Below are 24,909 nucleotides of genomic sequence, written 5' to 3'. Positions count from 1 at the left end.
ATAAGATAGCAAAAATAATGAAAGTTACAGAGTATTTGTAATAGTATATTTGAAAACGTTTAACTCGAATATTTCATTACGGTACGGGGGAAGTTACAGCAATTTGCCTTAAGGCACGATGCCATACAACACTAGTTTATTATTGAATTGGAAATATTAGGTCTTCAGTAGTAAATCTATTCCAAAAATAAATGTTTCGAGAGATAGTGAAGAGTATTCTACAATTTGCAACCATCTACTTTCGATAATAACAACGATTCTTGAAATCCTTTAAACAACCTACTACTGGGTGAATTAATAGTAACATTGTTTAAAATTTCGGAAAAAAATTTAGATAAATTATATATAATTACTTACTTAATTACTTACTATAGTAAGGCGAATCAATGTAAGAAACTATCGGTCTGAAAGGGCAATTGAGTTTATGTATTTTGAGAAGACTGTATAATTTAGGAACTAGAGGGTTCCTTTTAACTTTAAAGCAAAAGAATTGTTGATGTGTCATTTTTTTCCCTAAAGATTGATGTATTTAAAAGCTTGTTTATGATGGTAATTGTTAGGATCATTCGGTAGCTCCTCATACATTGTTTGATCTTCTAGTATGTTTATTGCTTCTCTTAACAGAATTACTGAAATATTTCCTTTGCATAAAATTAATTGGCTATTCTCTTTTAAAAAGTTTTTTGCAGCTTTTATGTCTTGCTGATGAATATATGCCAAATTATTTTTATATTATAAGTGATTCGTAAGTAATCACAAATTTAAAAAAGAAATCATTGAAATCGGTGAGTGTCTAATCATAAATTTATGGAAAAATTTCAAAGAAAATATTAAGGGTTCATAGCAATTTCCCAATAGTATGTGACCAATGAAACCATTCCTAAATACGCTAATCATAGAACATGTTAAAATTTTAGGAAGGTAAATAGGACGTAATACCAAACAGGCTATAATAAATTTATAAAAGTCACTTGGTTATTCATTATAAATTTTGTAATCTCATTTATTCAAATCTTTAATTATTTTATTTTATTTATTACTTAAGTTTTAAAAAACATTTTAACCAATAGTATTGATCCATCATATTCAAATTTCAATCCGGATTTTATTTATTTTTGGATTGATATGAATTTTTTATAACAAAAGGTTTGAAATGTTGGTTGTCAAACGGATTCAAATTTCAATCAGGTGGATTTTAATAAGGGCCGTCGCAACGTGAGGCTGGGTATACTAGTATATATATATATATATATATATATATATATATATATTTGTCCTCCCCTCAAAAACTCTTGTATATTCAGATTTTATATCTTTGTTGAAACTAATGATAATTTAGGATTTCAAATTTTGCCGCCGAAAATCTCACAGCTGATTTGTGATTAACTTCAGCTTGATCTGTTGTTTATAAAATAAAATGGAGGAGAAATGTCAAAGTGGTTTATGGAATTATTAAAGTTAAATTCGAAGATAAATTTAGTAAAAAGGTCAGTGTTTGCATTATATCCTATTAAACAATAAACGAATTAGTAAATATTGTAACAGATATATTACTATACACTTAGACTTCTCAATTTTTAAGAATTCATCAAAAGTTAGTATATTGTAAATAAACTAACCTCAAAAATGTCTGATGAAATTGATTTTACCAAAACAATTAAAACCGAACCGTTCGATGATTATCCTCAAGTGAAACAGGAATTTGATGATTGTGAAAATACATTAGATTTGTATATGGATGATGATATATGTCTGCAGCAATTTTTTAAATCCGAGGTTACAATTGACGAGGAAATAAAACAAGAGACGATTTATGAGCAAGATGACTTGACTAGTACAAACAAAACAGTTTTAGATGAAAATTCTTATATATGTAACCAAGAGATCAATACATCAAGTAATTTAGTGGATAGCATGAACAAATCATTTGAAGAAGTTTCAAGAAAAGGTGAAACAACTGATAACTTGAAACCCTATAAATGTGAATTATGCAGTATAACATTTACAGCAAAACGAAGCTTAGTCCGACATGAAAAGATCCATAATGGAGAACGGCCTCATGAGTGCAAAATTTGCAATAAAAGATTTTCACAGTCAAGTAATTTAAGACAGCATTTATCAGTTCATGCTGGAGAACGTCCTTATGTGTGCGAAATATGCAATAAAACATTCACAGCAAAACATAGCTTAAAACAACATGAAATGATCCATACTGGAGAACGGCCTCATGAGTGCGAAATATGCAATAAAAGATTTGCACTGATAAGTAATTTAAGAAAGCATTCATTAGTGCATACTGAAGAACGACCTTATGAATGTGAGACATGCAATAAAAAATTCAAAACAAAAGAAACATTAACTCAACATAAAATAGTACATACTGGAGAACGCTGTCATGAGTGTAATATATGCAATAAAAGATTTTCACAGTCAAGTTATTTAAGAAAGCATTTATCAGTTCATACAGGAGAACGTCCTTATATTTGTGAAATATGTAATGAAAAATTCAGATTGAAAGAATACTTAAAACAACATGAAAAGATCCATACTGGAGAACGGCCTCATGAGTGTAATATATGCAATAAAACGTTTTCACATTCAGGTAATTTAAGACAGCATTTATCAGTGCATACTGAAGAGCGACCGTACGCATGTGAAATATGTAATAAAACATTCATAGCAAAAAATAGCCTAAAACAACATGAAATGATCCATACTGGAAAACGGCCTCATGAGTGCGAAATATGCAATAAAAGATTTTCACAGTCAAGTTATTTAAGAAGGCATTCATCAGTGCATACTGAAAAACGATCTTATGAATGCAAGACATGCAATAAAACATTCAAAACAAAACCTGTATTAATGCAACATGAAAGAGGACATACTAGAGAACAAACTGTAATTTAAACAGTCAATGTTAATTGCACTTTGTTTAATGTAAATTTCAGTTACAACTCTGCTTGTTACTCCTCACCAGTGCCTTGTATGTAATTGTTTAATAATATCAATACATAGTATACAAAACCTATTTATTTTTGTTTTATTCAAAGCCTTACTATTTTTGAAAAATTCTACAAGAAAGAAGTTTATGATTTTCACCAGAAAATCCAATTTGTTAATATGTTTACTCAATGACAATGGATAACCTAAATATACAGTAAAATCTATTTATTTATGGGGGATACATTCGAACTAGCTGACCCGGCCAACATTGCTTTGTCATCAAAAATATTTTGCCGTTTTGCAGTGGTTCTTTTTATTTGAAAATGGATTGAAATTCGAATCTGATGAATCAACATTGATCAATACTATTGATCAAAATTTCCTTAAAATTTATTATAATAAAAAAATAAAAGAACTATAAATTAAGTTTATTAATGGCTTTGTCGTTCGTCTTGGTCGTGCTGTAATTAATTAAACTTCACTTCACCTAAAAACTCAAATATCAACCGTACCGAGTTTTATAGTCCACTTCAATGTTTATGATACTAAACACTCTATGCCTACTCTGTTTATGTATATATGTTTCTCTTTTGTTTTGTGTCAAACAAGTGATTGTTAATAATATTTGTAATGCATGTGTTTAGTTAAAGAATATATAATCAGTCAGTCTGTTTTTATCCTTCTGCATAAACGGTTGTATTATTATTCACATGAACTCTTTGATTCCCGCAAGTTCATACATATTTTATATGGTTTTAATGAAAAGATATATATATATATATATATATATATTATTCGTTTTCTCTCAAAAACTTTTGTATGTTCAGATTTTATGTTTTTCTGTTAAAACTAATAATAATTTTGGATTTCAAATTTTGCCACCGAAAAACTCGCATTTGAAATGAGCTTAATGTTGTCCAACCTGATCACTCGTTGATCAAAACAAAATGGAGGAGAAATGTCAAAGTGTTTTATGGAATTATAGGTTGAATGAGAAATTTAAAATAATAGTAAGAAGGTCAGCAAGGTCAGTACTAGTATTATATCATATTAAATAGTAAACGAATTAGTAAATTTCGAAACATATTATTATACACTTAGACTTCTCTACTGTAACCAAACTAGCCTCAAAAATGTCTGAAGAAACAGATTCTAACAAAACAATTAAAACCGAACCGTTCGATGATTATCCTCAGGTGAAACAGGAATTCGATGATTGTGAAAATACATCAGATTTGTATATGGATGATGATATATGTCGGCAGCAATTTCTAAAATCTGAGGTTACAATTGACGAGGAAATAAAACAAGAGACGATTGATGACCAAGATGACGTGGCTAGTACAAACAAAACAGTTTTAGATGAAAATTCTTATATAAGGGATGAAGAGGTCAGTAATTCAAGTAATTTAGTGGATAGCACAAACAAATCATTTGAAGAAGTTTCAGCAAAAACTAAAACAACTAATAACTTGAAACCGTATAAATGTAAATCATGCAGTAAAACATTAATATCAAAACATAACTTAGACCGACATGAAAAGATCCATACTGTGGAACCTTCTTATGAGTGCAAAATATGCTATAAAAGATTTTCACAGATAGGTGGTTTGAAATGTCATTTAACAATTCATACTGGAGAACGTCCTTATGTATGTGAAATATGTAATAAAACATTCAGAATAAAAAATTTGTTAAAACAACATAAAACGGTCCATACTGGAGAGCGTTCTTATGAGTGCAAAATTTGTAAAGAAAAATTTTTACGATCAAGTCATTTAAGATTACATTTATCAGTGCATACCGGAGAACGTCCTTACGCATGTGAAATATGTAATAAAACATTCAGAATGAAACATGGCCTAAATCAACATAAAATGGTCCATACTAGAGAACGTCCTTATGAGTGCAAAATGTGCAATAAAAGATATACACACTCATTTGATTTAAGAGAGCATTTATTATTGCATACTGGAGAACGACCTTATGAATGTGAGACATGCAATAAAACATTCAGAACAAAACGATTGTTAAATCGACATGGAATGATCCATACTGGAAAAGGCTCTCATGCCTGCAAAATATGCAATGAGACATTTTTTCATTTAAGTAGGTTAAAATCACATTTATCAGTGCATACTGAAGAACGCGCTTATAGTTGTGAAATATGCAATAAAAGCTTCAAAACAAAGCAAGTCTTAGATAGACACATAAACACCCATACTGGAGAACGCACTTATGAGTGCAAAATATGCAATAAAATATTTTATCAGTCAAGTAATTTAAGACATCATTTATCAGTTCATACTGGAGAAAGTCCTCATGTGTGTGAAATATGCAATAAAACGTTTTCACATTTATGTAATTTAAGAACGCATTTATCAGTGCATAGTGAAGAACGACCTTACGCATGTGAGACATGCAATAAAAAATTCAAAACAAAAGAAACATTAACTCAACATAAAATAGTACATACTGGAGAACGGCCGTATGAGTGCAAAATATGCAATAAAAGATTTTCAATGCTAGGTTGTTTAAAACGGCATTCATCAGTGCATACTGAAGATCGACCTTATCCATGTGATATATGCAATAAAAGATACAAAACAAAAGATATATTAATGCGACATGAAAGAGGACATACTTGAGAACAAACGGTACAAAAACTGTCAACAAAACTGATAAATTAGCCTAGAAACTCTCTGGCCTTATAATCCTCATCAATCACTGAACTTATATTGATACATGGGATATTAAATGCAATTTATTTAATATATATTTCAGTTACAACTATGGTTGTTACTCCTAACCAGTGCCTTTTATGTAATTGTTTATCAATTTAAATACACAGTACAAATGCCGTTTATTTTTGTTTTATTCAAAACATTACTATTTTTGTTCTTCAATTCTTCAATATTCTTAGTAAAACTCCTTTAGGCGCGACTAGAGTGTAAATCTGTTCAGATGCAACGGAAGAGCGTTACGGCCGAGTCGAGTGTGAATGATTCGTCATTCGCTCTCGATGATATCATTTCTATACGGGTCGATTGTGATTGGTCGTCGTGCCACGTGCGAGGGCGTACGCCACATACGTAATTAAATCTTAAGGTTACGTCCTAGTAGAAATCTTGATTTGATTAAAAAATATGTGGATCGGTAGAATAATTTATCCCGTCTTCAGTAAATAATTTTAATGAAAATAATTAAACAAATGAAAAATCTGTGCCGTATAAGAAACGTAAGTTTATTGAAATAATAGCTTTATTATTCGCGGTTAATATATATTTTTAGAAATTATTTTTATAGACAAGAAGGCCAGTTTATTTTAAGGATTGATTCTGATCTGGTTTTATAAATTCGCGGATCATTTTCTATGAAATAGAGTAATTCATTTTCTAATCAAACTTATTATTCTTGGGAGTCACATTGAAAATTTTATTGATGTATCATATGTTTAAATAAAAATTATCAAATTTATAAGCCTTTTTGAAGAAATATTAAAGCTCTGTTCATTTTTTATAACTTTGTCAAGAGGAATCTTGAAATAGATACATTAGTAATATAAAATAATATCTTAGTTATAAGATTTTTTCCTTACTTGATTTTTTCAACTTCCTGATTGAGAACTTTATGGTTTTGCCAGAAATCTGAATTTCTCCTTTTGTGATTTGACGATTTTTAAGTCATTCTGAATCGTTTGAGACCAAGTTTGGAAAAAGTATGTGTGTGTGTATAGTAGAATATTAGAGGCCTGTGATAAGTAGTTTAATTATAAGAATGAATTAAAGTTTAAAAATTGAAACATAGTTTAGATTAATCGAATGGTTTCAAAATTGCGCAAGAAAATGCAAAATGGTAAATTTGTCAGTTTTAATACTCATTTCAGTTGTATTTTAGAGTAGAACGAATTGATCTAGTGATCATTGATATAATATAATGTTGAAATGCCTTATAAATAATATATGTATTATATGTGAAAATGTCTATCTATTTGCTGTGCGATCAGGCGTATTTTACATATAAACAAGCAAGGAAGAATGTTATGATAACTGCACCATCTAGAATTCCCTTATCATAATTTATTCCTTGACGTGTTTGTATGTAAAATACGTCTGAGGTAAATAGATAGACATTTTCACAGTTTCACTACTAATAAACAAGCATAAGATAGCGTTGCCAGGACTGCTAAATTATGATGCCTCCATAATATTAAACAAATTTATTATAAATTTCTCATTGTACTTATAAATCTTTTCAATCTAATAAAAGATCATTTGAAGCAATCTAACAATAAGAGTAAAAGCCGCACTTAGTATCAACCTTGTACTATTTAAGGATACAATAAAAATTTGTTTATATTAACTTAATTTCATCTTTGGCCATAGTTACTGACATTTTTCTGCTTTCAAAGCCTTGTATAAAACTCTGTTCTCATAAAGCTTCGCAATAATTAACTTTATTATGAAATATCACTTTTCTTGTGCGAGTCTTGCCACTGACTTTAAAGCATTTATGCCAAGCAGTCAGAAATTTGATTTACCTATTTTTTTGGTAATTTTCGTAAATTGGAATATAGAAGTTTAAAATAATTAGTGAAGGGCTACTGGGATCTCAAAGAATTGATGCATCCCGCAATATTCTCTTTCATAATGTTGTTGTTAGATTTATATAAAGTTTATTGCATATATCATTTTCAGATTATAATGGGTAGTTGTAATTTTATTATAGCTATGAGAAAAAGTCAATAAAGTCAAAAGTCGGCAGAAAAAACATAACTCCGGCACCAGGAAAGCAAGGTTGAAAACTAAGACCGTCGCGGCCACACCGGGACACCTTATTATTCTAAATCTAAAAAGCATTTTTTTTGTTAAATGTTTTACCGATACATTACATTAAAATCAACAACATTTTCAAATTGCCCCCCTTGAAATTACAAATTGCCCCTTCCTTCACATAAAATTAATTGGCTATTCTCTTTTAGAAAGTTTTTTGCAGGTTTTATGTCTTGATGAATTTGTGCCAAATTATTTTTTTAATTGATGTTATGTTTATTTGTATTTATACATATTTATAAATGAATAAATAAATATATATATATATATTTGTCCTCCCCTCAAAAACTCTTGTATATTCAGATTTTATATCTTTTGTTGAAACTAATGATAATTTAGGATTTCAAATTTTGCCGCCGAAAATCTCACAGCTAATTTGTGTTTAACTTCAGCTTGATCTTTTGTTTATAAAAGCAAAATGGAGGAGGAGTAATGTCAAAGTGGTTTATGGATTTATTAAAGTTAAATTCGAAGATAAATTTAGTAAAAAGGTCAGTGTTTGCGTTATATCATATTAAACAATAAACGAATTAGTAAATATTGTAACACATATATTACTATACACTTAGACTTTTCAATTTTTAAGAATTCATCAAAAGTTAGTCTATTGTAACTAAACTAACCTCAAAAATGTCTGATGAAATTGATTTTACCAAAACAATAAAAACCGAACCGATCGATGATTATCCTCAAGTGAAACAGGAATTTGATGATTGTGAAAATACAGCAGATTTGTATATGGATGATGATATATGTCTGCAGCAATTTCTAAAATCTGAGGTTACAATTGACGAGGAAATAAAACAAGAGACGATTGATGACCAACATGATTTGACTAGTATAAACAAAACTGTTTTAGATGAAAGTTCTTGTAATTTAGTGGATAGTATGAACAAATCATTTGAAAAAGTTTCAGGAAAAAGTGAAACAACTGATAACTTGAAACCCTATAAATGTGAATTATGTAATAAAACATTTACAGCAAAACAAAGTTTAATCCGACATCAAACGATCCATACTGGTGAAGGTCCTCATATTTGCGAAATATGTAATGAAAAATTCAGATGGAAAAAAAATTTAAATAAACATAAAGTGGCCCATACTGGAGAACGGCCTTATGAGTGCAAAATATGCAATAAAAGATTTTCACAGTCAAGCAATTTAAGACAGCATTTATCAGTGCATACTGAAGAACGTGCTTATGATTGTGAAATTTGCAATAAAAAATTCAAAACAAAACAAACATTAACTCAACATAAAATAGTACATACTGGAGAACGGCCTTATGAGTGTAATATATGCAATAAAACATTTTTACAATCTGGTAGTTTAACACAGCATTTATCAGTGCATAGTGAAGAACGTCCTTACGCATGTGAAATATGTAATAAAACATTCAAATTGAAAAAAATGTTAAAACAACATAAAGTGCTCCATTCTGGAGAGCGCTCTCATGAATGCAAAATATGCAATAAAACATTTTCACATTTTGGTAGTTTAACACAGCATTTATCAGTGCATAGTGAAGAACGACCTTATGCATGTGAAATATGTAATAAAACATTCAAAACTAAACCTGTATTAAGGCAACATAAAATTGTACATACTGGAGAACGGCCTTATGAGTGTAGTATATGCAATAAAACGTTTTCACATTCAAGTAGTTTAAGACAGCATTTATCACAGCATAATGGTGAACGTCCTTTTGCATGTGAAATATGTAATAAAACATTCAGAATAAAAAAAATGTTGAAACAACATGAAATGATCCATTCTGGATAACGTGCTTATGTGTGCAAAATATGCAATAAAAGATTTACACAGTCAAGTAATTTAAGAAAGCATTCATTAGTGCATACTGAAGAACGACCTTATGAATGTGAGACATGCAATAAAACATTCAAAACAAAACCTATATTAACACAACATGAAAGAGGGCATACTAGAGAACAAACTGCAAAAAAACAGTCAATAAATTAGTTGAATAAGTCTAGAAATTGTCCCACCTTATAATCTTTATCAATCACTCAACTTCATCTCAATTTATATTCATACAGCATATTAATTCACCAGTGGCAAGCATAGCTCACTTGGTAGCATGTCGATGCACACGGCAGGGATCTTCGGATCAAATCCTGTCATTGACTTAGGCTATAGGAAAAAATATGTATATGGAATTTGAATAAAACTTGAGAAAAATAGGAATAACAGAGTTCGAACAGCTGAATTGTATTAGGAGTAAGAAGAGAAATGTTGGAACTGAGCTGAAATTAAAAGAAGAATGAAGAAAAAAATGGAATGAAGCTAGAAGTTAAATAGAATTAGAAATTTGAAAAAGAGCAAGAATTGAAGAAAATAAGAAAGAAGAAAAAATAAGAAGAATATAGAATAGGATACATATATAGATTGAAAATGATATTTTTTTTTTTATATATATATACATTATTTTCATATCTCAGTCAGGCAGAGTTGCCTGGTATGATAAAAATTAGAATGTAAATAAATAAAAATGTTGTAGGTGGCTAAATGCCCAGAGTAAGCGAGGTCAAATAATTTAAATTTATTTAATATATATTTCAGTTACAACTCTGCTTGTTACTCCTCACCAGTGCCTTGTATGTAATTGTTTATTAATATAAATACATAGTACAAATGCTATTTATTTTTGTTTTATTCAAAACCCTACTATTTTTGTAAAATTCTACAAGAAAGAAGTTTATGATCTTCACCAGAAAATCCAATTTGTTAATTTTATGTTTAATCAATCGACAATGGATAACCTGAATATACAGTAAAACCTATTTATTTACGGAGGATACTAGTTTTATGGTTTACTTCACTGTTTATATGAATGGGAAATGGCACTGTCATTACATTATATTTGTTAATTAATTATTTAATAGAAATAGTTTTATTATTGATTTTTTACAAATATCAAATTGTCATCCATACGTCATTATATGCTGTCGAGCGGGATAAAAAGTATTCTATGTCCTTCTCGTGGCTCTAAACTACCTCCCTGCCAAATTTCAGCTAAATCGGTTCAGCCGTTCTTGAGTTATAAGTAACTAACTCGATGTTCTTGTATATATATATATAGATTGTAGGGATAGCAATATATCATTTTTAATTATTGTTTTTGTACATTTTGTTTTGATATGTTGAGGATAAGGCAATGGTCCGAAGAAATTTGTAATATTGTCAGTTTTTAACTGATTCTTTAATTCAAACCGACACTCAACAGTCACAGCATAATTTGCTTCTTAAAAATAAAAATTTCTATATACGGATTGATCAATGTCCATACAGAAATTGAACAGTTCATTTTTAATTCTTCACTAAAATTGTTCAAATTAAATGTTACGTATTCGATACATATTGGAATCCGCGAATAACGAAATTTTTACCCGCGAATATAGGAATTGGGCCGCAATTTTTTTGGCCGCGAATAAGGAACTTCTACTGTATATAAATTTAATTTAATAATTAAATTGTATTAACTCATATTTATATAGTTCATACATATTTTATATAGTTTTTTAATGAAAAGATATTTATTAATTTGTTCCATCTCAAAAACTTTTGTATGTTCAGATTTTATGATTTTTGCTGAAACTGATAATAATTTCGAATTTCAAATTTTGCCGCCGCAAAACTCGCATTTGAAATGAGCTTAATGTTGTCCAACCTGATCACTCGTTGATCAAAACAAAATGGAGGAGAAATGTCAAAGTGTTTTGTGGAATTATAGGTTGAATGAGAAATTTAACATAATAGTAAGAAGGTCAGTGCTAGTATTATATCATATTAAATAATAAACGAATTAGTAAATTTCAAAATATATTAATATACACTTAGACTTCTCTATTGTAACCAAACTATCCTCAAAAATGTCTGATGAAACCGATTTTAACAAAGCAATTAAAATTGAACCGTTTGATGATTATCCTCAAGTGAAACAGGAATTTGATGTTACTGAAAATACATCAGACTTGTGTATGGATAACGATGATATATGTCTGCAGCAATTTTTAAAATCCGAGGTTACAATTGACGAGGAAATAAAACAAGAGACGATTGCTGACCAAGATGATGTGACTAGTACAAACAAAACTGTATTAGATGAAAATTCTTCCATATGTAATGACAAGATAAGTGAATCAAGTACGATAGTAGATAGTACGAACAAATCAATGGAAAAAGTTTCAGGAAAGCGTAAGACAACTAGTAAGTTGAAATATAAATGTAAATCATGCAGTAAAACATTTGTAGCAAAACAAGGCTTAGACCGACATGAAATGATCCATACTGGAGAACGGCCTCATGAGTGCAACATATGCAATAAAAGATTTTCACTGGCAGGTAATTTAAGAGAGCATTTATCAGTGCATAGTGAAGAACGACCTTATGCATGTGACATATGCAATAAAAGATACAAAACAAAACCTAATTTATATCAACATAAAATTGTACATACTGGAAAACGGCCGTATGAGTGCAAAATATGCAATAAAAGATTTTTACAGTTATGTAATTTATCAGTGCATTCATCAGTGCATTCTGAAGAACGACCTTATCCATGTGACATATGCAATAAAACATTCAAAACAAAAGATAAATTAATGCGACATGAAAGAAGACATACTAGAGAACCCTCTGTGAAAAAACAGTCCTTATAATTACACAACTTATATGAATACAGAATATTAATTCTAATTTATGCATTATATTATTCTGTTTGTTACTCATAATTAGTGTATTGTATGTAATTGTTTAATAATATCAATACATAGTACAAATGCTGGTTAAGTAGAACTTCTTTATTCGCGTTTTCTTTAACGGGTTAGGGCAGTGATTCCCAAACTTATTTCGTCTACCGCCCCCTTTCCAGAAAAAATATTACTCAGCGCCCCCAATTTTTTTTTCATTTCAGTAGCAATTAATAAGATATATAAAAATTATTGTATCTGTAAAAGATAAATTGACGAATAAGAAACCAATTTTGATAGAGTACGCTATTTTAATAAATCATAAAACATTCAAAACAAAAAATTGCACCATCAGTGAATTTCAAATTTTCTAGGCCCTGAAGTCACTGTATTGAATTTTTCAGATATATTATGGATATATTTGTAATAAATGCAATTGCAATTGGTTTATCACTGCTGACGGCAAGATTTTGCAAAACAAAAAAAAAAAAAATGAACAAAAAATTTTTTTTCCAAAATCAATTATTTTGTTAAGACAAGCAGAAAGTTTTTTGAATCATTCAAATCGGACGCTTAGTTCTCTCAAAACCTGCCATTTTTCACATATTTAGCTCCGTATCTTCGAAATGGCTGGGCCTGCCTTCGCCAAAAACTAATAAACACTTCTCCCAATCATTACTAATTGAATGTTTTTTAGATCATTCAAATCGGATACTCCGTTCTCTCAAAAATACGATTTCTATTTTCTGCACTCTTTGCTCCGTATCTCCGAAACGGCTGAACCTGCCTTTGCCAAAAACTAATCAGCTCTTTTCCCTATCGATAGGAATCGAATGTTTTTTGAACCATTCAAATCGGTTGATTCGTGCGCCCGAAAACGTGACTGGAAATTTGTATCCATACATACACACACACACATCCATTTTTTCTGAGGTATGCCAAAACGTTCAGAAACCTTCAAAACGTCGAGAAATGTAAAAATTTTCAATTCCGATTTTCGGCTCATTACAATAACTTACCCTACGGGAAGTTAATTAACGGACGTTATCAAAATTAATTCTTTTACTCTTTCTTTTTAAAATAACATCAGAGTTTGAAGTTATAAAACTATATTCAGAACAAAGATACATTCATTATAATTTTAATTTGAGCGATGAATCTGGTGTGCTGCTACCAAATTAGCAATTTTCGGTTCTATATTTGTCAAAAGTAATCTTAAATCACCACGATCGACTATTAGTAATCAACTTCTTTTTGAAGTAAAACTTCTTTAGGCGCGACATGGGTGTAAAAACTTCTTTAGGCGCGACATGGGTTAGCAGTATAATTCGTGAGTTAATAAAAATGTCAGGATCGGAAGAATATTTTATCCCGTCCCCCATAAATAATTGTAGTGCAAATGATCGCAAATAAATAATGAAACATATGAAAAATCTGCGCTGCGTAAGAAATGATAGCTTTGGCTATGTATGTTTTGTGTGTGATCGACTTTGGCTTCAAAGTGGCTTAGAAATATCAAATGATGCTCAAAAACAAATTCTTAATAATGTTTTTTGAATATTGATTCAAATAATCAGGTTGGATGTCAAACTTGTCGAAAGATATTAAATTCGGGTAAAATTCTCACTTTGTGTAAATTTAACGGGTTTTGTATTTCTACCTATACCAAATTATCTACCTAAACTACATACTGTATCTGAAAGGTTAATTTCATCTATACATAGATCAAGCTATGTGCAGGGCTTGATAAATAAAACAAATATAAAAGTATGGCTTCAATTTGTTAGGCAAGACGGATATTACAGCTGTTCAAGGAATGAGATTATATCGTCAGCGAAAAAGTAAAAAAATACAAACAGCAAAATGAATGTATGTTAATTTTAATTACATGAAGTTCTTCAAACACAATTGTTACAGGATGAGTTAATTTGCAAAAACAAGGCGTTGTTTAACATAATCCACTGTGCGAACGAATATTATAGAATTTATTAATCAGCAATTACTTTAAAACGATCATGTCATATTTCAAGTACGACTTTGATTACATTATTGTTTGTAAATATTATACATATTTTTAATGCAATCATAAATATATAATTTATAATTTATCATTATATAAATGTGTATAATGATTGACGACACTAATAAATTAGTGCATCACGAGTGTTACCATATTACTAATAAACATTATTCAAAAATTTTATATGATGTATTTATTTTTACTCAACTTAAGTTTGCTACTTTATACAGTAACAAATAAGTTTTACTTCAATCGCGCACTCTCTTTTTTATAGTATCGATATTTTGCGAACACTAGCTTAAAGATTTAAGTGAATTCCCCTTTAGCGCGTACAAACAATTTTTACTGATCAAAACAAATGTGAATAGCACTAATTTAATTCTTGTTCTTAAAAATTCTTGTTTTTCACCAATTTTAATAGGTTTTAGAGATTAGGAACAAATCACCCATTTTTGTATAAGATCAATGTCTTTTTTTACACGTTTTTTTTTTTACACGGCTTCTTCTGGAACCAATCAACCGTGTAAAAACAGACTTAGGTATATATATTTGTCCTCCCTTCAAAAACTTTTGTATATTGAGATTTTATATTTTTTGTTGAAATTAATAATAGTTTCGGATTTCAAATTTTGCCGCCGAAAAACTCACAGCTGATTTGTTTTTAACTTCAGCTTGATCTTTTGTTTATAAAAGCAAAATGGAGGACATATGTCAAAGTGGTTTATGGATTTATTAATGTTATCGAAGATAAATTTAGTAAAAACGTCAGTGTTAGCATTATATCATATTAAACAATAAACGAATTAGTAAATATCGAAACACATATATTATTATACACTTAGACTTCTCAATTTTTAAGAATTCATCACCAATTAGTTTATTGTAACCAAAATAACCTCAAAATGTCTGAAGAAACAGATTTCAACAAAACAATAAAAACCGAACCGTTCGATGATTATCCTCAGGTGAAACAGGAATTTGATGATTGTGAAAATACATCAGATTTGTATATGGATGATGATATATGTCTGCAGCAATTTCTAAAATCTGAGGTTACATTTGACGAGGAAATAAAACAAGAGACGATTGATGACCAAGATGACGTGGCTAGTACAAACAAAACTGTATTAGATGAAAATTCTTCCATATGTAACGACGAGATCAGTGAATCAAGTACGATAGTAGATAGTACGAACAAATCAATGGAAAAAGTTTCAGGAAAACGTAAGACAACTAGTAAGTTGAAATATAAATGTAAATCATGCAGTAAAACATTTGTAGCAAAACAAGGCTTACAACGACATGAAATGATTCACACTGGAAAACGCCCTTATAAGTGCAAAATATGTAATAAAACATTTTCACTGTTAAGTAATTTAAAAAGACATTTATCAGTTCATACTGGAGAACGGCCTCATGAGTGCAAAATATGCAATAAAAGATTTTTACAGAAAAGTAATTTAAGACAGCATTTATCAGTGCATACTGAAGAACGACCTTACACATGTGAAATATGTAATAAAACATTCAAAATGAAAAAATTTTTAAAACAACATAAAGCAGTCCATTCTGCAGAACGCTCTTATGAGTGCAAACTATGCAATAAAACATTTTTACATTTAAGTTATTTAAGACAGCATTTATCAGTTCATAGTGAATGTCCTTATGTGTGCGAAATATGCAATAAAACATTCGCAGCAAAAAATAGCTTAATCCGACATGAAATGATCCATACTGGAGAACAGCCTCATGAGTGCAAAATATGCAATAAAAGATTTGCACTGATATTTAATTTAAGAAAGCATTCATCAGTGCATACTGAAGAACGACCTTATGAATGTGAGACATGCAATAAAACATTCAAAACAAAACAAACTTTAACTCAACATGAAATAGTACACACTGGAGAACGCTGTCATGAGTGTAATATATGCAATAAAACATTTTCACAGTTAAGTAGTTTAAAACAGCATTTATCAGTGCATTCTGAAGAATTCTTATCCATGTGACATATGCAATAAAAGATACAAAACAAAAGATATATTAATGCGACATGAAAGAGAACATACTTGAGAATAAACTGTAATAAAACAGTCAACAAAACTGATAAATTAGCCTAGAAACTGTCCGGCCTTATAATCCTTATCAATCACTCAACTTATATTGATACACAGGATATTAAATGCAATTTATTTAATATATATTTCAGTTATTCTAAACTAGTGCCTTGTATGTAATTGTTTAATAATATCAATACATAGTACAAAATCTATTTATTTTTGTTTTATTCAAAACATTACTATTTTTGTTTTTTAATTCTTCAATATTCTTAGTAAAACTCCTTTAGGCGCGACTAGGGTGTAAATCTGTGCAAATGCAACGGAAGTGCGTTACGGCACAAATAAGAGTCGAGTGTGAATGATTCGTCATTCGTTCTCGATGATATCATTTCTATACGGGTCGATTGTGATTGGTCGTCGTGTCACGTGCGAGGGCGTACGCCACATACGTAATTAGATTTTAAGGTTACGTCCTAGTAGAAATCTCGATTTGATTAAAAAATGTCTGAATCAGTAGAATAATTTATCCCGTCATCAGTAAATAATTATAGCGAAAATAAAAAGCAAATGAAAAATCTGTGCCGTATAAGAAACGTAAGTTTATTGAAATAATTTGTATTATTCGTGGTTACTATATATTTTTAGAAATTAATTTTATAGGCAAGAGAGATATTACAGCTGTTCAAAGAATGAGACTGTATCGCCAACGAAAAAGTAAAACAATCAATGAATGTATGTTAATTTTAATTACATGAAGTTCGTCAAACACAATTATTACATGATAAGTGAAATTGTGAAAACAATATTTGTTTAGGCGTTGTTTAACATAATTAATCCACTATGTATAGAATTTATTAATCAGCAATTACTTAATTACTCTAATAAAGGTTCAAGTCCTAAATGCAGTGCTGGATTACCCCAGAGGCCCGTGAGGCCCGGGCCTAAGGCGGCACAATTTAGGGGGCGGCAAAATTTTCAAAAATTGATTTTTTTAAGTTTTCATTTTTTTTTTTTAATTTTAATTTTTGGTACGAGAATAATATATAAAAACAATTTAAGTAAAATTTCAGGGATGGGGCGGCATTTTTGTCAGTGCCCCAGGGCGCCAAATTTCTAAATTCGGCCCTGTAGATTTCCATAGCTTAGATAAATAAGCATGCTTTTTTAGGTCTAATGCAAACTTTCTCAATATTACGGATTATAGAAAAATTCCAAATTCTGTATGTATTAGTCTGTATATTTATAAATTGCCATTCCTTACAGACAGCGAAATAATAATTTTTATATTATATTTTTAAATTTAGAATTTTTTAGAATTCAGTAAGTTGCGAGACTAAGAACATTTTAAGAAAATCAGCTCGCACAAGTTACTCAAACATTTAATAAAATTTAGTTGTCTATGTCTATTGTTGCACAGTGCACACAATCGTTTAAAATTAATAATTAATTTTCTATGAAGTGATAACGGCAAGGGCAGCAGTAAGGTGTAATCGATGCCTTAACGGATATTTTGGATATTTTAGATATTTAACACCGAGATAAAAATTCTTATAGAAAAGATAATATTTATAAATTAAATCTTATATTCATTCGCGTTTCTTATACGCTAACGCCTACATCATAGGTTCCTATTCGTGTATTTTTATAGATTTACGTTGCAATCTATACTACACGCCTTACATCTATACCATACGCTATATTTCATCATATACCCTCAAATCCCTACATTGTATACCGAATACACCTAACCTATATCTACTATATATCCTATTACCTATAATTTTCCATACATTAACACTACCGAGAATCAAACCCGGGTCCGCCGCGTGGCATGCGACGACCTTAACCACTAGACCACCGTAATGCTACAATCAACCGTCTTTTTTCGCGTGTCGTCGCGCCACCTCAGTATTAATTACCTAATTAATTACAAAATGACCCGCGGTTAATAATATTATATTATTAATGAGGGTAGCCGATAGGGTAGCGGTTAAGGTGCGCATGTCGTAGGTCACCAGTATTGAAAATTTTCATTATCAAAACTATACAAAATGTTATGACATGAATATTGTTTTTCTTAAAAGCTCATAGCCGCTTTGATTCCCACAAGTGCATACATGTTTTATATGGTTTCTTAATGAAGAGACATATATATTTATTTGTTTCCTCTCAAAAACTTTTGTATGTTCAGATTATATGTGTTTTGTTAAAACTAATAATAATTTCGGATTTTAAATTTTGCCGCCGAAAAACTCGCATTTGAAATGTACTTAATGTTGCCCAACCTGATCACTCGATGATAAAAAGAAAATGGAGGGGAAATGTCAAAGTGGTTTATGGAATTATTAAAGTTGAATTCGAAGATAAATTTAGTAAAAAGGTCAGTGTTAGCATTACATCATATTAAACAATAAACGAATTAGTAAATATCGAAACATATTATTATACACTTAGACTTCTCTATTGTAACCAAACTAGCCTCAAAAATGTCTGATGAAACAGATTTTAACAAAACAATTAAAACCGAACCGTTCGATGATTATCCTCAAGTGAAACAGGAATTTGATGATTGTGAAAATACATCAGATTTGTATATGGATGATGATATATGTCTGCAGCAATTTCTTAAATCTGAGGTTACAATTGACGAAGAAATAAAACAAGAGACGATTGACGACCAAAATGATGTGACTAGTACAAACAAAACTGTTTTAGATGAAAATTCTTCCATGTGTAACGACGAGATCAGTGAATCAAGTATGATAGTTGATAGTACGAACAAATCAATTGAAAAAGTTTCAGGAAAACGTAAGACAACTAGTAAGTTGAAATATAAATGTAAATCATGCAGTAAAACATTCACAGCAAAACAAGGCTTACAACGACATGAAATGATTCACACTGGGGAACGCCCTTATGAGTGCAAAATATGCAATAAAACATTTTTGCAGTTAAGTACTTTAAGAAACCATTTAACAGTCCATACTGGAGAACGTCCTTATGCATGTGAAATATGTAATAAAACATTCAAAATGAAAAAATTTTTAAAACGACATAAAGTGGTCCATTCTGCAGAACGCTCTCATGAGTGCAAAATATGCAATAAAACATTCAAAACAAAACAAACATTAATTCAACATAAAATAGTACATACTGAAGAACGACCTTATGCATGTGAAATATGTAACAAAACATTCAAATTGAAAAAAATGTTAAAACAACATAAAGTGCTCCATTGTGGAGAACGCTCTCATGAATGCAAAATATGCAATAAAACATTTTCACATTCAGGTAATTTAAGACAGCATTTATCAGTGCATAGTGAAGAACGACCTTACACATGTGAAATATGTAATAAAACATTCAAAATGAAACAAATTTTAAAACAACATAAAATGATTCACACTGAAAAAAGTCCTCATGAGTGCAAAATATGCAATAAAAGATTTTCAATGATAGGTTCTTTAATACGGCATTCATTAGTGCATACTGAAGAACGACCTTATCGATGTGACATATGTAATAAAACATTCAAAATGAAACAAATTTTAAAACAACATAAAATGATTCACACTGAAAAAAGTCCTCATGAGTGCAAAATATGCAATAAAAGATTTTCAATGATAGGTTCTTTAATACGGCATTCATTAGTGCATACTGAAGAACGACCTTATGAGTGCAAAATATGCAATAAAAGATTTTCACAGGCAGGTAATTTAAGAAAGCATTTATCACTGCATATTGAAGAACGACCTTATGAATGCAAGACATGCAATAAGACATTCAAAACTAAACATTTATTAAGGCAACATGAAAGAAGACATACTAGGAAACAAACTGTTAAAAAACAGTCAACAAAACTGTTGAATCAGTCTAGAAACTGTCCTACCTAATAATCCTTATCCATTACACAACTTATATTGATACACAGGATATTAAATGCAATTTATTTAATATATATTTCAGTTACAACTGTGTTTGTTACTTCTAACCAGTGCCTTTCATGTAATTGTTTATCAATTTAAATACACAGTACAAATACTGTTTATTTTTGTTTCATTCAAAACATTACTATATTAATTATAGGCAACATTTTTGAAGCAATTATTTTGGGTAGAAAAATTCAAGGTTATATTGTTTTTTTACCGCGAATGCTATATATTAATTCTTTTTGAATATGTTATACCTTTTAAAAGTCTTCAATTTCCAATACGTATATCTTATGCTATAAATCACAAAGGCAGACGATGAATTTTTGTGTGATAGATTTGGAAAATCAATGTTTTAGTCGTGAATAAACAAAAAATCATTCATTTATACATATACGAGGTGTGTTCAAAAAGTACCCGGAATTACTAATAATTAAATTTCGCGGGTCTGGAGTGTCTGATTGTCAAAAATTTTTTTTTATTGTGTTGGTATACATGCCCCTAAAGTATGATGAAATTTTCAGCTATATTCACTGTTTACTTTGTCTGTGGTAGTCGCTAAGGTTCGACGTGTTTTTCTGAGCTCGGCGATTTTTACAATGGAAGAATTGAAAAAGTCAAAGAATTTGTATTAAATTTTGCGTAAAAAATGAAATAAAGTGTTGCAAAGTGCAAAAATTCACCAGATATGGCTCCGTGTGACTTTTTCCTATTCCCAAAGTTGAAGAGACCCATGAAAGGACGGCGGTTTTCCTCGATTGAAGAAAATCGCTGAGAGTGCTCAAGGACATATCAAAAAGTGAATATCAAGGGTGCTTCGAAAATTGGAAAAAACGCTGGCATAAGTGTATTATATCTGGGGGGGACTACTTTGAAGGGGACCACATTAATGTAGACGAATAAATAAATATTTTTTTGAAAAAACGAAAATTACGAAAACTTTTTGAACAGACCTCGTACATCTACAGGAATGACGAAAATTATTGGATAACCCTTGGCAATTAAAATAAATTGAGCTATTGGAACTAAATTTGTTCGATTAATTGCAGTGTATAATTTTTAATATACAATTTTATTGAACATATTTTAATATTTATTAAAGGGATAATTAAAGTGTTAACTGTGGGAAACGAGAATGACCATTTTATTTGTAGCAGTTCCACATTTAACAATAATTATTATTTTTAACTGAACGGTGTAAATATAAGTATAGGATATTAAAAAAAGGTAGATGTGGGTACAGGACAACGTCTGTCGGGTCATCTAGTATATATATATACATATATATATTAACAAAGTCTAGTAATCGGGCATAACATCAATAAGGAACATGAATTTCTTTCAAAAATGTATTTTAAATCCATACGTTTCGGCTATAATCCTAGCCTTCATTCAGTGGAAACTAAAAATAAAATTAAAAACTAAAACAATTGAATTGGAGTGAAAAGAAAAAATGAAATAGTAAATAGTACTTACATATAGTTAGTTATTCTTAGTGTTAATTGGAAAATTTTAATAATCCATGGTATCAAGATACGGTAATGCACTACACTGTAGTATATATAATATATGTATTATAAACATTAAACTTGTAATTACACAATATTTTCACAAAATACTAATTTAAAAAATCACAATTGGATAGTGTGTTGTTCGTAGACTGGTTGAAGATGTAATGGAGAAAGGACTTATTAAAAAATATTTTTTACCAAGATTCTACACATGTGTAGAACGAATTGCGAATCCTTTGCGCGACGCTTTTATTGTTTTGTAAGAAATTTGGACATGTTATCTAAATAAAAGAGATTTGTGTCGCACAGCGTGTTAAGTTCAGAATCATACATATATATATATATATATATATATATATATATATATACCAGCTCGACCGAAAAACGTTGTTAAAAAGCCATAAAAAATTATAATATGTTTGTCGTTGCAAGTCTCAGCATAATCTGAAACTGAAAAATATGAACATTCACTTTTCAATTATGTTGCGATTTCAAATTTGCCGCCGAAAAAGTCGCTGCTGATTTGTGATTAACTTCAACTTGATCTGTTGTTTATGAAACAAAATGGAGGAGAAATGTCAAAGTGGTTTATGGAATTGTTAAAGTTAAATTCGAAGATAAATTAAGTTAAAAGGTCAGTGCTAGTGTTAAATCATATTAAACAACAAACAAAATAGTAAAAATCGTAACATATATATTTTTATACACTTAGACTTCTTAATTTTTAAGAACTCATCACCAGTTAGCCTGTTGTAACCAAACTAACCTCAAAAATGTCTGAAGAAACAAATTCAAACACAACAATTAAAATCGAACCGTTCGATGATTATCCTCAAGTGAAACAGGAATTTGGTGATTGTGAAAATACATCAGATTTGTATATGGATGATGATATATGTCTGCAGCAATTTCTTAAATCCGAGGTTACAGTTGACGAGGAAATAAAACAAGAGACGATTTATGACCAAGAAGACGTGACTAACACAAACAAAACAGTTTTAGATGAAAGTTCTAATATAAGGGTTGAAGAGGTCAGTAATTCAAGTAATTTAGTGGATAGCACAAACAAATCATTTGAAGAAGTTTCAGCAAAAACTAAAACAACTAATAACTTGAAACCGTATAAATGTGAATCATGCAATAAAACATTCAAAACAAAAAATATCTTAAAACAACATGAAAGGATCCATTCTGCAGAACGCTCTTATAAGTGCAAACTATGCAATAAAAGATTTTCACAGTCAAGTAATTTAAGACAGCATTTATCAGTTCATACTGGAGAACGTCCTTATGTGTGCGAAATATGCAATAAAACATTCACAACAAAAAATAGCTTAAAACAACATGAAATGATCCACACTGGGGAACGGCCTCATGAGTGCAACATATGCAATAAAAGATTTGCACTGATAAGTAATTTAAGAAAGCATTCATCGGTGCATAGTGAAGAACGTGCTTATGATTGTGAAATATGCAATAAAAAATTCAAAAGAAAACAAACATTAACTCAACATGAAATAGTACATACTGGAGAACGCTGTCATGAGTGTAATATATGCAATAAAAGATTTGCACTGATAAGTAATTTAAGAAAGCATTTATCAGTACATACCGGAGAACGTCCTTATATTTGTGAAATATGTAATGAAAAATTCAGATTGAAAGAATACTTAAAACAACATGAAATGATCCATACTGGAGTACGCCCTCATGAGTGTGTAATATGCAAAAAAACATTTTTAGTGTTAAGTCATTTAAAAAGTCATATATTAATGCATAATGAAGAACGTGCTTATGATTGTGAAATGTGCAATAAAAAATTCAAAAGAAAACAAGCATTAACTGAACATAAAATAGTACATACTCGAGAACGGCCTCATGAGTGCAAAATATGCAATAAAAAATTTTCAATGGCTAGTTCTTTAAGACAGCATTTATCACTGCATATTGAAGAACGACCTTATGAATGCAAGACATGCAATAAAACATTCAAAACTAAATGTTCATTTAGGCAACATGAAAGAAAACATACTAGAGAACAAACTGTAAAAAAACAGTCAACAAAACTGATAAATTAGCCTAGAAACTGTCCGGCCTTATAATCCTTATCCATTACACAACTTATATTGATATACCATATTAAATGCAATTTATTTAATATATATTTCAGTTACAACTCTGGTTGTTACTCCTAACCAGTGCCTTGTATGTAATTGTTTATTAATATCAATACATTGTATAAATGCTATTTATTTTTGTTTTATTCAAAACATTACTATTTTTGTTTTTCAATTCTTCAATATTCTTAGTAAAACTCTTTTAGGCGCGACTAGGGTGTAAATCTGTGCAAATGCAACGGAAGTGCGTTACGGCACAAATAAGAGTCGAGTGCCAATGATTTGTCATTCGCTCTCGATGATATCATTTCTATACGGGTCGATTGTGATTGGTCGTCGTGTCACGTGCGAGGTTTCTTTGGTTGTATGCGTACGCCACATACGTAATTAGATTTTAAGGTTACGTCCTAGTAGAAATCTTGATTTGATTAAAAAATATATGGATCGGTAGAATAATTTATCCCCTCATCAGTAAATAATTATAGCGAAAATAAAAAAACAAATGAAAAATCCGTTCCGTGTAAGAAACGTAAGTTTATTGAAGTAATTTGTATTATTCGTGGTTACTATATATTTTTAGAAATTATATTTATAGGCAAGACAGATATTACAGCTGCTCAAAGAATGAGATTATATCGCCAGAAAAAAAGTAAAAAAAAAATACAAGCAGTCAATGAATGTATGTTAATTTTAATTACATGAAGTTCTTCAAACACAATTATTACATGATGAGTGAAGTTGCGAAAACAATATTTGTTTAGGCATTGTTTAACATAATGATACATGTT

The 24,909-nt window shown here is 29.9% G+C and overlaps 6 protein-coding genes across 6 annotated transcripts; all 6 read left to right on the top strand.

Annotated features, from left to right (window-relative positions):
- Positions 1–1,612: 1,612 nt before the first annotated feature.
- LOC113371312 (zinc finger protein OZF-like) lies at positions 1,613–2,907 on the top strand. The gene has a single exon (XM_026611946.1). The coding sequence runs from the start codon at positions 1,627–1,629 to the stop codon at positions 2,905–2,907; it is 1,281 nt and encodes a 426-aa protein (XP_026467731.1). The 5' UTR covers positions 1,613–1,626.
- A 1,010-nt stretch (positions 2,908–3,917) lies between these two features.
- Positions 3,918–5,791, top strand: LOC113376554 (zinc finger protein 883-like). The gene is made up of 2 exons (XM_026616517.1): positions 3,918–3,970; positions 4,045–5,791. Exon 2 carries the CDS (start codon positions 4,077–4,079, stop codon positions 5,589–5,591), a length of 1,515 nt encoding a protein of 504 aa, XP_026472302.1. The 5' UTR covers positions 3,918–3,970; positions 4,045–4,076; the 3' UTR covers positions 5,592–5,791.
- Positions 5,792–8,224: 2,433 nt separating this feature from the next.
- Positions 8,225–10,113, top strand: LOC113371305 (zinc finger protein 525-like). Its single transcript, XM_026611941.1, has 2 exons — positions 8,225–8,266; positions 8,362–10,113. The coding sequence occupies exon 2, from the start codon at positions 8,406–8,408 to the stop codon at positions 9,555–9,557; it is 1,152 nt and encodes a 383-aa protein (XP_026467726.1). The 5' UTR covers positions 8,225–8,266; positions 8,362–8,405; the 3' UTR covers positions 9,558–10,113.
- Positions 10,114–11,550: 1,437 nt separating this feature from the next.
- On the top strand, positions 11,551–16,513 carry LOC113371276 (zinc finger protein 525-like). Its single transcript, XM_026611912.1, has 3 exons — positions 11,551–12,305; positions 15,786–16,019; positions 16,317–16,513. Exons 1-3 carry the CDS (start codon positions 11,666–11,668, stop codon positions 16,511–16,513), a joined length of 1,071 nt encoding a protein of 356 aa, XP_026467697.1. The 5' UTR covers positions 11,551–11,665.
- Positions 16,514–18,932: 2,419 nt separating this feature from the next.
- On the top strand, positions 18,933–20,457 carry LOC113371267 (zinc finger protein 708-like). Its single transcript, XM_026611904.1, has 2 exons — positions 18,933–20,074; positions 20,123–20,457. The coding sequence occupies exons 1-2, from the start codon at positions 19,051–19,053 to the stop codon at positions 20,455–20,457; spliced, it is 1,359 nt and encodes a 452-aa protein (XP_026467689.1). The 5' UTR covers positions 18,933–19,050.
- A 2,246-nt stretch (positions 20,458–22,703) lies between these two features.
- LOC113371229 (zinc finger protein 583-like) lies at positions 22,704–24,082 on the top strand. Its single transcript, XM_026611870.1, has one exon. The coding sequence runs from the start codon at positions 22,778–22,780 to the stop codon at positions 24,080–24,082; it is 1,305 nt and encodes a 434-aa protein (XP_026467655.1). The 5' UTR covers positions 22,704–22,777.
- The last annotated feature ends 827 nt before the right edge of the window (positions 24,083–24,909 follow it).

The sequence above is a fragment of the Ctenocephalides felis genome, unplaced genomic scaffold, assembly GCF_003426905.1.
Source record: "Ctenocephalides felis isolate EL2017-DRISC unplaced genomic scaffold, ASM342690v1 CF-g0.4_SCAFFOLD_00845, whole genome shotgun sequence".
Taxonomy (NCBI): Eukaryota; Metazoa; Arthropoda; class Insecta; order Siphonaptera; family Pulicidae; genus Ctenocephalides; species Ctenocephalides felis.
This window is presented reverse-complemented; position numbering and strand designations above follow the sequence as displayed.